The sequence below is a fragment of the Sciurus vulgaris genome (assembly GCF_902686455.1).
Source record: "Sciurus vulgaris genome assembly, chromosome: 9".
NCBI lineage: Eukaryota > Metazoa > Chordata > Mammalia > Rodentia > Sciuridae > Sciurus > Sciurus vulgaris.
Window position 1 is genome coordinate 89,070,469 of NC_136469.1, and position 13,899 is coordinate 89,084,367.

General features: G+C 34.7%; 1 protein-coding gene across 1 annotated transcript; it reads right to left on the reverse strand.

Annotated features, from left to right (window-relative positions):
• Window positions 1-5,392: 5,392 nt before the first annotated feature.
• On the reverse strand, window positions 5,393-6,568 carry CABS1 (calcium binding protein, spermatid associated 1; the record flags this gene model as incomplete). The annotated part of the gene is made up of 1 exon (XM_079153067.1): window positions 5,393-6,568. The coding sequence occupies exon 1, from the start codon at window positions 6,557-6,559 to the stop codon at window positions 5,393-5,395; it is 1,167 nt and encodes a 388-aa protein (XP_079009193.1). The 5' UTR covers window positions 6,560-6,568.
• Window positions 6,569-13,899: the final 7,331 nt, after the last annotated feature.

Below are 13,899 nucleotides of genomic sequence, written 5' to 3' on the forward strand. Positions count from 1 at the left end.
ATAGGAGTGTCTTCTAGCAAATAAATGTAACACAGATGCTCTTTACCTCATGATGGAGTTACATCCTGACATCCCCACAATAAATTCAGAGAATAAGTAAAAAATGCATTTAATACCTTTAACCTACCTACCTGAGAAACACAATGATCTGTGGAGTGTGGGTTGTTACCCTTGTGATCACATGAATGGCTGGGACCTGTGGCTTCTGCCATGACCTATCATTGCAAAAGTGTCACACTTCACACCACTAGATAGGGAAAAGATCAAAGTTCAAAGTACCATTTCTACTGAATGCATATTGTTTTTACACCATTCTAAAGAAAAGGAAAGAAAATAAAAGACAATTTGAACCTGTAAGTTGGAAATGTCTTCAAAGTATAGTAGGTGGCATGACTGAAGAGTGTATCTAGTGAGACTTTACAGATCAGAAAGATAACACTAAGTGTTCAAAAATTGACTGTAAGGAATTCTAGAGATAGGGAGCATGTTTAGAAAGACAGAGGGACTTGAAATAGTTTGGGTTCCTATTTATTAGGACAGATTGGTTTCAAACAACAGAAAACTCAACCCAAACTTGCTTTTGGAGTAGAAAATGTATTGTCTCAGGTAGCTAAGCCAGGAAGCTTAAAACATGATGTGATTAGAATTTCCATTTTTTATTATTTTAAATTTATATTTCTTGTTTCTGATTTCTTCAGTGTTCTGATTCTTAAGAAAACTGCTTTCTTGGCTGGGTACAGTGGTGCACACCTATAATCCCAGTGGCTAGGGAGGCTGAGGCAGGAGGATCACAGGTTTAAAGCCAGCCTCAGCAATTTAGCAAGGCCCCAAGCAACTTAGCAAGACCCTGTCTCAAAATAAAATATAAATAAAATGGGTTGGGGATGTCGCTTGGTTGTTTCTCAGACATCCCACCTTTGCACCCAAACACCTCTTCATATTTTCCTTTCTCTGACTTGTTTATGTGAGTATTCTTGAATGACTGGCAGGGCATAGGGCCACAGTGAGTAACTCATTGCTGGAATTGGGAGTGAGGTCTATCTCACTTAAATCACACTTGTGCATACTTGTGAAAGGTTTTATTACAAGGGAAATCTCTAGTATAATTTTATAGCAGGTGGGAGTTGGAAGTAAGTCAAAAGCTGTAGATGTCAACTTCATCTACTGCTTTAATGTCAGCATTGAAGAAAACCATAATTCCTCTCATTTCTTCATTTACAACCACTTATTGTGTACATGCTGTGTGCTAGGTACTTTAGCTCAATGGGTTTGAATCTTAGCTCTCAGAGAACTTGCTACTGGTGCTACCTATAGAGTGTAGTGAATAAAGAGAGGACAGAAGTACAAATGGGTTGAAGGCATATTGAGAACATGTAGGGGCTTGAGTGCCTAAGGATGTGGATGTTATCATGAAGATAGTGGGGTGTGAGTAAAAGGCATTGAAGGAGAAATGAATGCTGAAGGGCATAATTAATCTGTGGGATACAAGACCAGGGGTGAGATGACCAGCAATAAGACAGAGGGAAGATTATACAAGGGATAGCAGAGGGAATGGAGAAACTGGGTTGTGATAAGGGATAGAATAATTCATCATTCCATATTTTACACAAAGCATGTGACTTTGAACTTGCCCTTTGGTGTCATGCCGATCTGGGAAACAGCTTTGCTGATTGGTAGCTTGTTTATCTTGGACAAATGATCTCTTTATTTCACTTTGATCATCTTTAAAATATGACTGCCTAAAACGCCCACCCACTATATGCCCATATCTCTTTTCTAGGGTTGTCACTGGTCAGTATGATTGAGAATAAATTCCCTGTTTCATATTCATTCTTTACATTCACATTTTAGTTGTTTCTCCTGGCTGCCCTATTCCTTTATCTTCTCAAAAATTGTATATTCAGCACCTGACATCTTAACCATATTTAATCAAATTCCAGGATAAGAAACATTTCTTCTTTGTAGTTGCATAATTTAAAATTGATTATTAGTCACCACTTTGAAAAAATACAATGTTCACTGTCTATTCGCCTCTCTAATTGTTTTAACTGTTCATTTTGTGCTTCAGGACATTATCTGTACCACTCGGGGAACTACCAACCTATTTTCCTAAATAAGTCCCTGAAAGGAAATATGGTTGCACTTTATAAAATAACAGTGCTTTTCAACTTGCTAGCACACTCAGTATTGAAATCATTTTGAGGATAAAATTATTAAAGCCTTTAATAATTTCAAATGGATAAGATGCAAAACATTTAACAAGCACCATGTGAGTTGTCTCTTACCTACCTCTCCAGCTTCATCTTGATTCATTTTCTAGCTGATGACATAGCTGTGCATTTCCTTGTAAAACCTGAGGAATTTCTAGCTTTGGGGGTTTGAGCATGTTGTTTCTTCAATTATTTACATTTTTCAGTCTTTTAGCCTAAATTTTACCTCCTTATAAACCATTCCTTGGCCTTAAATTTGCTTGAGATGTGCAACTATAAGTTCTTATTTTCCTTTGTAATACTTATCACAATCTGTAGTTTGGCATTTATTCCTGTACGGTTATTTCATTAATATTTGTTTTTTTCAGTAGATTAATTTCCACAAAGGCAGGGATTTGAGACTTTCAAATGCTTTGAAGACAGTAGGTCACAATAAATGTTTTATTAATGAAAAATTAATAAAATATTTAGTGTCTGAAGCACAAAAACACTAAAAATATTGGCTAATATTTTATTGTGTATAGGGAGGAAGAGAATGAAATATGTGGGCTGGCTTCAGAGTTTTCTGGTTGACAGTATTGACATTTATCCTCCCACGTGTATGTTTTATATTCTGGATAGAAAATGCATAAAAACACAGAATGAAACAAAATCATCTATAGTTCTTCCTTATATAATCAACATTAAGATATATATCAATATGATACTATTATATATTATATTATCTATATTATATATGATATACAAATGACTATACATATATTTATATAATAGTCATTTTAGGCAACATTCTCTATAACTCTGTATGTGTATTACATACATACCACTATATGAACTTTGTTGAGTTATGTGAATATTTCCTCCATTTGAATATTCTATAGAACCAGTTTAGAAGATGCATACTAAAGGCTTCATGTGGATAGACAGACATGTAATCAATTCCATATTACTGGGATTATAAATTGTTTTCTGTGTTTTTCCTATATAAAAGCACATTCTTGATTATTTTTTTGCCAACATCATTGTTTTAATCTGAAAGTCAATAGAGCATAGTGCTTAAGAGTGCTTGGGTTCAGGAGGAAGACCCTCTGGGTTTGAAGACTTCTTTGCTATATACTAATTGTGAAACTTGAGGAATGTAAAAGATTTTTTCTGACTTAGTTTCTTTATCAAATGAATTTAATAATGTTTCTGTGCTAGAGTAATCATGAATATCAAATGTTATTCTAAACATAAATGCAGTGGTGCCTGACCTGTAATAAGAACTCAATTGCTGTTGATTGTTTCACTATTACTGATTTTTAGGAAAATTCTTAAGAAGCAAAATATGTAAAATAGCTAAGCCAAATTGAATATTTTAAATATTTGTTACACATATTGTCTTCTAGCTTTATAGAAAGGTTGGAGAAATTTGGAAGAAGGTTGAAAAATTAGTCAATAATGAGTATTTAAAATGATCATCATCAATTGCTGAATGACCAAAATAGTATAAATATCTTTGGTTTTACTTTTTGAATAATGACCATAGAATATTTTTCATGTTTAGTGACAATTTGTTTTCCATGAATTATCTGTTTATATCTACTGATCATTTAAAATGCTTTCCCTGTAGCAACTATTTATAGAATAAGGGTAGAAATCTTCTCAATGTCATATATAATTGAAAGCATTTCCCCAGTTATTTGCTTTTTGGCTTTACATTAGTTTTTTTTTTAATTTGGTGTTAGAGCTATTGAATTTTTTTTTTTGCCTTTTATTTTATATTTACTTGGTTTTCTCAGTCCTTCTTGGATAGATATACAGATATATTTCCTTCTATATTTTTGTATACTTTTATTTTTTACATGAAACCATATAATATTTGAAGAATTTGTTTTAGAATATGGGATTAAAAGGTATTTCAGTTTAATTTTCTCCAAATATTAGATTGTTTGAGCAAGATTAACAATATTATCCCATGATTTTGAAGTTTACTACATCATGTACTAAACTTCTGTGTTATGATGTATTTCTGGGTTTTAACAAATTACCATAATTACTTAGTCTATAATCTATCTGGTGGTGCAAATCCCTATGCTGCTGCTTCTGTATATAATGTTTACTATTCACTCAGTATTTTGATCTTGCTTTTATTTTTCTCTCTTAATACAATAAAGTTATGAATCTCTATAGAATAATTCTATTTTTGGTGCCTAGAGCTAAGATATTATCTAAATGAACAATGATTTTTCATTTTACCTATACCTCTCCTAATTTGAGTTCCATACAAGAATATCAAACACACTTGGACACAATAAATCAGTTGCCGTCAGAAAGGTTTATTGAAGAAAAATCAGCAAAGTAAAAACAGACCCATTTAGAAAGTCTGTGTCAAAAAACAATGAAGATATATGTCCTTGAATTACTAATCAAGAGCATAAGAGGGTGACATTCAGTGTTTAAGACCTGAAAAAAATTGACAAAAATTCAGGACACAAATTTTAACAGGAAGAAAATTAAATTGATTCACATATTAATAAATGGTATTTTGATAAATGAACATATTTGCAAAATATCATTTTGCTTTAGGTTGCATCTAATATAAACCAAGAACCCTATCTTATTTTTTATCTTACATGTAGGTATTAATCAATTACTGAATAACTGTTATATCAGTGAAGGTTGAAAATAATTTTTAATAGAAGAGAATCATTGGTGGTTACTGAGGAACAAAATTGTTTAGAATATGCATTCAGAAGATTTTTTAAGATTTTTAATGCTACAGTAATTTTTGAGTTATTAATTTGATTCTCTTCATATTCTTATTTATCCCTAAAATATAACATTGATGATTAATTAAAATGGTATGGATCATTAATTTTAGCAGGAAGTGAATTCCTTCCTTGCTCTCTTCATATCTTAAGGGCTAGTATAGAACATTTTATATTGAGATAAGTAACTGTTAGATAATTCAAACTTCAAAGTTTGTAATACTAGTTTACTGCAATTTCTTTAAATTTCCCTAAATATACTGTACTGTGTGACTCTATTCATAAGCATTTGCATTTTCTAAGTCTAATACTTGCCTGAAATGCCCACATTCTTTCATTTAAGATTTTTTGCTTGTTGAAAAAACTTCTGAGGTGTTAAGACTAGCTGTCTAGATTATTGCACAATTCTACATGGCACTCCTTTTACTATTTTTAAATCAGGAACTCATCTGGATCTTCTTTTAGTAGTTTAAAGATACCCGTTTCATCTGCAGAGGTGTCTTCTTTGTTGTCTGGGGTATCTAGTTCAGTGGTAGTTCCAGAAAATGACTCAGTGACCTTGACAGATTCCACTGTATTATTTTCAGATGTATCTTCTGTTTTGTTAGTAGCCGATTCTTCCAAAAAGTGCATAGCAGCTGATGCCGGCACAATGAAGTCATATCTGGATTCAACAGCAGTAAGCAAAACAGAATGGGTCTCTGCTTCATTTGCAATGTCTCTCTCTATCCAAACATTGACTTCATCAGTAGACTCTTCATCAGTTAGAACATCTTCTGGATTGTCTTTGTCTTTTTCAGCAGAGGTAGTCAGTTCAAACACAGTAATAAACTTTTCCTCATCAGAGTCAGTGACTTTAGTAATAGCATTGGGGTCATCCTCTGAAACAATGAGGTCAATTTCAGTTATGTTCTCTTCTGCAAGGTCATTTATGTCTGGAATGGTGGTGAAGTTTTTTTCAGTAGATGGAGAGATTTCATCTTCAGGAATAAAGGAATCAGTGACTGGGACATCCCCATCAGAGGGAATCTTGGATTTGATTGAGGAATTAGAATTACTAACTTCAATTTTAGGGGCGTCAGCAACACTGGTGGTGTTGTCCTCTAGTGTGCCAGAGACTTGGGCAGTTGTGGAGGTATCTTCACCCTCTGTGCCAATGGTAGCCAAGATAATATCTTCTTTTGCCTTGCTGGTGGAAAAATCTATTAAAGAAACCGTAGCGACTGGGGATGAAATAGTCCCAATTTTTACTGGAATGAAATTTTCAGTAATAGAATCCTTAGCTATGGAGTGTGTAGTGCCTGTCAGAGTAGTAACTTCTTTCTCCAGATGAGTCGTTGACTTAGTTTGGGTCTCAACATCATCTTCTGATATGAATCCTTCCTTAGTTGGTGTAAGTTTGTTGACTGTAGTTGTTGAAAAATCACTTTCTAGCGTGTAGTCATTTACTGAAGTAATGTGATCTCCTTCTGAAGTAATTGTTGTTTCTGATCTAGGAATAGTGTTGTCGGCCCCAAAGAAAATGGTTGCTTCGGTTGGTGTTTTACTGCTTTCTGTTGGAGGATGAGAATAAATTTTAGGCAAACCATCCTCAGCCATGGGGTGAAGTGGCACTGTGTACTCTCACAGGTGTTTCTTCTGGGCTTAGTGGCATCCCTGGGCAGGACAGTAGTGTTCATTAGAGTGATTGAAGCGTTGGTCATCATGGTGATTGTTGCATCAACCACAGGGACAATGGCACTGCCTCGCCTTGAAGGTGTTTCTTTGCTGTGATTGGACATCTACTTTTAAGAGTATTGATGTTAAATGAAAAGACAATGTTGCCTTCTCTGATTATGAAATCAAAATTTGAACAAAATATTTCAATTTCAGGGAACTGAGGATATACCATTCTGTTTATAAGGAATATGGCTTCCTAATAAATCAAGTGTCTCTTGAAAAGATGTAGCCAAGTGCTTTGGGGGTTTAGAGTCAGTAGGGGAAACTCTTGAAGTCACAAATTATCAGCATCATCTTAAATTCACCTATCTTCCAAGTAAGTAAGAGTTAAGTAAGAGTGTCTTTCTGAAGTAAAGTCATCTTCCCTTGAGATTCTTGGTATTTAAATGTCCAAAAAAAAAAAAAAAAAAAAAAAAAAGCAATTTTGACATTTGACAGAGTAGCTGTAGAAGTCAATTAGCTAGCAGAGACTTCAGTTCCTTTTTCAATAGGAATAATGAAAACTAAGTTATGGGCCCAATTAGATCTTTTCTGTCTTCTTAAATTAATGTGAGTAACAGTGAGTGTCAAGTTTTGTAGGTTTAATATTTTTAGGGATGTTTTCCTGCAGGAAGTGTTATTTGAACATCATTTTTGGCAGAATTGGTATTATGTGTCAAAATTCACCCAGCATCAAGAATTCAGGTTTGAAATAACTCTTTGCTTTAAGAATTACATTCTCAAATTTCATAGGGAATGTTTTTTTTATAATGATGTTAATCGTGTCAGACATCATTGTATTATCAACTTTAAAGTTTAGCTACTTAGATGAAAGGAGAGTGAAGTCTAGTATCAATGCTTTAAAATGAGACTTTTCCCAGTGCTGTTAAAAGAAATTGAATTTTCAGACTCAGACAGAACTAAATATGAGAAAGGTCAACACCATCAGCCAGAATAGTAATTTCTGTCTCAATGACAAATGTGTATCTTTATTACATGTGGACTCATCCTCAAAGCCTATATTTTCATCCCTGGTTGGTTGGCCTGGTATTGATATATTACCATTCTAAAACTGTCAGAATAGGTTTTAAGATGGATATTTCTCATTTTAAAGACATGAGTAGCTTCTCCAGAAATATTTTTGCTTCAAGGGATATCACTGTTGAAAGTTCCAATATTTTTATTGATATAGGAAATGCTGTCAGCACCAGGGACAAGGAAGGAAGTCTCAAATTAGTAATCAGCATGGGTTCTTTGTTTCTAAATTGAAATACTGTCAGTTCCAGGGACAGTAGAGGAAGGTCCAGGGTTAAGTCATTCTCTGAATTGGATAACTTAGTGGGAGGATTTTTTAACTTCTGTTTTAATTTTTTTCCCATCATCTAATATTTGTGAAGCTTAATTTCAGGATTAAGACATGCTGTACACAGATCTGGTGGCCCACTTTTTGGAAAAACTTTTTTTGTGCACAGAAAGGAAAAAAAGGTGAAAATGTAAGTTGCCTAACTGCTGGAGGTTATCTTGTAAGACCTTATATTTGTTATACTGAATAGACTTGGAATCATGAACAAAATTTCCACTTTTCTGAGGCTTTACATTCTAGTTAGCTATGCCAGATAAAACAGGGATTACTTTTGTAGTCACACCAATTCTGCTTTTACTTGTCTCACTGTGAGTTGGAATCACATTGATTGCAGCACATTATTTCTCTTCTTGGGGAATGTTATTACCATTATCTGTGTTTTCTGAACTATTGACCTCAAAAAAGACATTTCATATCAGATATATGTCATTTATTAAAGTGAAAGAAGTATATATGATATGAATACATGACCAGTGTAACTCCACATCATGTACAATCACATGAATCGGAAGTTATACTTCATGTATGTATGATATGGCAAAATACATTCTACTGTCATGTATAACTAAAAAGAAGAGCAATAAAAAAAGAAGGACGTATGAAAATACTTGTTGGTCTCCAGGAATTTAAGTCACTCATAGGTTGAAACTGGAATCATCTGCTTCAGGGAATATAGTATACTCTTTTTTTTGACCAATAAATCATTGCTCTCAAAGGTATTATCTGAATTAATGGCTGAGAATAAGATTCCATGGGTGAGTTTTATTTTGTTGGAGGGTAGCTTATTCCAGTGTTTGAGTATCTATCACACTAATTGGCACATTTTATCTTTCCTCTGGCAAGTATTAAAATAGTATCTATTGACATATCTTTTAGTGTATATTTCTTCTTCATCTTGGCAGCTGTAGCAAAAGCTTGCTTGGCCAGCAGATACCTTACTTGCTGTAAATTTTGAGGTGTTTGGCTTCATTTAAGTACTAACTTCTGATTCATGGCAAAAAAAAATTTTCTCTCTTATGTGAAAAAGTGGAATCTGTTAGCAAAAATGGGTGATTTTTTAATAAGTCCCCAGAAAGGCACATTTTTAGGGATACTTGACTTGGAAAAGCATCTTTAGAAACAGAACTTGAAATGCTGAGGGAAGAGTGATGGCCACCATTGAAACTTTCTCTGTATGGAGAGTATCTTGAGATTCATCAGAAGAAAGGTCATGTGTAATTTTAAAAGAATCAACTGTTAGATAAAGAGATAACACCTATGGACTAGAATTCCTGTTTTAGAAAGAACTTATATATCTTCAGATTTTATAAATTTATTGGAGAAATACAGTTATTAACTTTATTTGAGGAGGTTAGTCATGGTAGTCACTGGAAGTTTCCTGCTCAATATCTTCAATCATGAAATAATTCCCATCTTCAGAAACAGTGAAGGAAGTAACAGGAGCAATCACATTTTGAGAATTGTTCATGTCAACATTCATATTTTTGTCTTCATTCCCTCCAGTGATTTGAATGTTGGGTATGTGACTATGGAAATTATAATAAAAGGATGTGCTGTCCTGTGGGGTCACTATTTCTTTGTTTCCAAGGAAGACGGCATTTACAGGAGGGTCAGTAATGACCCTTATATCTGCTCTGTCATTTGTAGATTCCTCAGGAATATCCTTTGGGGTTACTTTCTTTTTCTGTAACTGAGGAATATGAGCCCTAAATAAAGTGTTTTCTTCAACCTTCTTGTTTGTTTGTTGTACAGTAGAAATTTCTTGTAACTTAGGTAAAATTTTTTCTATCACAATAGGTTCACGAATAATGTTCACATTTTCCAAAGCTTGAAATTCTGGATTTGATGTTCTGACATTGGCCATATTAAATTCCAAATCAGAATTTTCTCCCATTGGGGAAATGATCTCTGGATAAGATGACGATGTCTCACTAGTAGGAATAATAATTACTTCTGTGAACAAATTCGAATCCCCAGCCAAGGCGTTGTTTTCTTGAGGAACAGATGCAACTAGGTGAGAATCCTTGGGTATGGAGGAGCTTGAATATATTGCTTCAGAGATACTGTTATAATCCTTATTGACTGATTTATCACCAGAAGTGAGATTTTTACTTATAAGATATGGATTTAGGTCAGTGTCTTGTAGAGAGTTTGTTTCCATCTTCATAACTATATCATTTCTCAATATATTTACATCTGTGAGGTGATTTGCTTCAAATTCAGTAGTTGCATCTTTCATCCTAGAGGCTTTAGTCATTTCTTTTGTGTAACTGAAATTTGGTTCAACATGTTCATTAGGAAAAAAAGTATAAAAGTTGGTCATTGTTTTGTTGGGTTCTGCAGTTTGATCACCAGAGGCATCAGTATAAAAATATTTGTCCCTGATGTCAGTAGTAACGGATATGTTAGGTTCAATGTCTGTGACGTTATCTGAAGAGCCCGTGAAATCATCTTGAGAAACAGTATAGATCACGTAGAGAATCTTTGGGATCATTTGACTTCCAGTATTTTGCCTTGTGGAGACAACATCACCCTTGAAGTTAACTGGATCTGAAAATACAGACTCTGGTGCTGCTGATGTGGGTACGAATCTTAGAGACCTGGCACTCTCTGATGATGGAAGACTGGAATGGCCCATGTTAATTTTGTCCTTAATGGAGATAACAGGAGTCGCTGGCATAATAGTTGACACCTTTCTCAAAGGAGAAAAGGAGGTGAGAGCTGTGTTGATTGCACCTTCAGTGTTTTCTTCCACGTTGAAAATGTCATCACTAGAAAGCCGAGCTAAAGGAAAATTACTAAATCTTGAATCAGATGCCAAAATTAAACTTGTTTCATCTTCAGCAAGATCAGATATACTGGAGGTGGTAGGGTCTGATTCTCTGGGTGTAAATATCTTGTAAATGGTAGGCAACATGTCTTTCTTGAGCGAGTTATAGCTATTTTTGACAGTGTGATTAGGAGTATCAGTTGTGAATGTCTTACTGTTAACTCTGGGTTTTAGGCCTTGAAAAATGGAATACTTGGTTATTCTATTTCCTAAGTCAGTGTTTTCAGAGAGAATAATGGTGTCATCATCACCATTTGTTGTGCCTTTCTCCACAGATGTTTCCTCAGAAAATCTAGAAGGAAAATTTTTACTTGTATCAGTTTGGGAGTGAGTTGTGGATCTATGAACTTTGTTATTGACATTGGCATTGGACTTTGTGAAAGTGATGTCAGTGTTTTTGTTTTCTTGCCTAGGCATTATAGCTTGGTAGTTTCCTTTAGTTTTGAACTCTGAGGGTGTTGTTTTAGATAGACTGTCTGAAGCAGTAATTCTAGTATACGGTGTATGAGACCCTCTTGAATTGGTGGCATAGCTGGGTGTACTCATAAAGGAATTCTTTGCTTTATCCTCTAATTCAAAAGCATAATTATCTGAGACATATTCAGAACTGCTGTCCTCGGGTGTTATAATTATATGGTCTCCATATGCTGGACTGATTTTTCTCACAGAAATGTCATCCGCCTTTTTTGAGATGTCTTTTGTAAAATCAATTATTTCATCCTCAGTAGCTGTCTCTCTTTCTGTAAAATCTCTGTTCTCAAATATATTCCCTTTAAAAGTGATTGCTGTGTCTTTTTTGGAGCTAATGGAAATAGGCAAAATAATAACTTGGTCAGATGAAATAACTGCTTCCTTAGATGGAAAGTTATAATCAATCTTTTTAGGGGGATCTTTTCCTCTAGTAAAAATAGGAACAAATTCAGAATATTTGGGAGTACCCACAGATGTTGTGAAATCAGAAGGAGGAATTGCTGACCTTTGTCGTAGGGCATATGATCCAATTGGAGGTTTTGCAAAGGACCTTCCAGTGCTAGCGATTTTATCGCTCAGTGTACTTGTTTCTTCTGAAAATAAATTTCCTACTTCAGAAACATGAAATTCCTCATCCATATTGTCACCATTAAAGAGAGTATTGGACTTAGTTGCTGGAAGAAATGTTTTTTCCATAGATGGAATGAGAACTTTTGCATTTTTAATGTGACTTAATTTAAATTTAGCAGCTGGATCTTCTTGATCAGAAAGATTAACTGTTTTCCTTATCTTGTGGACACTATTTTGAAACCCTTCTATAGGATAATAGGCTTTTGTCATTGCTTTTTGAGATTTAGAATATGTTTTGTCAGTCTTGGTTTTATAATTGTCAGGGTCATTGAGAGAGAAAAAAGAATCAACTTCACCATCTGTGGAAGTATCTAAAAAATTAGATTCCATTGGAGAAACATTCCTGGCCAAGGGATAGGAATGAATGTCAGTTTGAATTGTGGTTTGCCCCTCTGGAATATTATCTCCATTATTGGCATTGGCATATTCAGTTACTCTTTCTAATACTTCTGACATGGCTATTGAAGAGTCAGAAGAGGTGTTATCTCTCACTAGGCCAGAGGTTTCAGTATTTTCAGTTAAGGAATTAGGAATGAATATGACAGATGTTAATGGAGATGGGAATCCTTTTGATTCAACATTGTCTTCTCCTGGTAATATAGACTTAGTTCTTATATAACTGCCCTCATTGGGGAGAACATTGGAATCTTCCATAGTGCTGATTGCCTTATTCATAGATGAGGAAAATATTGAAGCTCTGTTGTTTGCTTCGTTGGTATCTTTGGTGATGAAGGGAAGATCATCATCAGGAATGACACTAAACATAGCCAAAGGAACAATGTCCTGTGAATAGGATGTATCTGCCAAGTTTGTTTCATGTTTATTTGCACCAAATCTGTTTGACATGGTGGTTTTTGCCATGTGTGGGGCAACTTTGTTATAAAAAGCAGACGAGATGCCTTTCATATTGAGTTGGTCTATATATTCTATAGGAATGGTGATCACAGCAGAATCAATGGGATCAGCTGTGAATATCCTGCTTTCTGTTATTGTTGACACAAGTTCTGGATCTGGAACAAGTGGGGACTCCATTCTTTTGCCTTTAGGGAGAATGATGACGGTGTTATCACCAATTAAAGGTTCACTTTTCAGAACCGCTTCATAAAACTCAGGTGAAAAAGTCCAATTTGGATCAGTTAGAGAATAAATCACAGATCGTGATGCATTAGGAATGGGCATTGGCTTTTCATGGGTCTGTAGGTCTAGAGATCCTTTATACCTAGTATTGTCTTCTCTAGGCAGCATAGAATCACTTCCTTCATAATTACCCTCAGGGGAGAGAATGATGGTATCTTCCATAGTGTGTATTGAATTAATAGGTGAAAAAGAGACTGAAGCTCCATTGCTTACAACTTTAGTATCTTCATTGATGAAGGAAAGTTCATCATCAGGGGTGATACTGAACTCAGTCAAAGGAATAATGCTGTCCTGAGAGTGTGGCATCTCTACCATATTAGTTTTTTTAACATTGTTTATTCTGAATGGTAAGGTATTTTCTGCTTTATCTTGGATATCAGTGTTATACATAGGAGATGAAATGAATTTCCTGTAGAATTGATTCTTATTTTTTATTGGAGAGTTGATCACAATAGGATTAATGCTTTCATCTGAGAACATCCCCCTCTCTAGTTTTGTTACCATTATTTCTGGATTTGGGACAAGGGTATCCTCCATCCTTTTGTCTTTAGGGAGAATGATGATGGTATCATCTTCTTCTATTAAGTTGCTCTCCAGAGTTGTTTTATCTATAAACTTGTGAACATTCTCAGTTTTGTGAGTTAGGGGGTAAATCATAGATCTGAGAGCCTTAGAACTGAAATTTTTAGTAGAACTTTTGGGAATCATAGCACCAAGGCGAGAACTGGTGGGTTCCTCTCTATATATCAGATTTTGCAGTTTTTTCTTAGTTTTGACCCCAGTTGGGGCTTCTTGAGATAGATTTTCAGA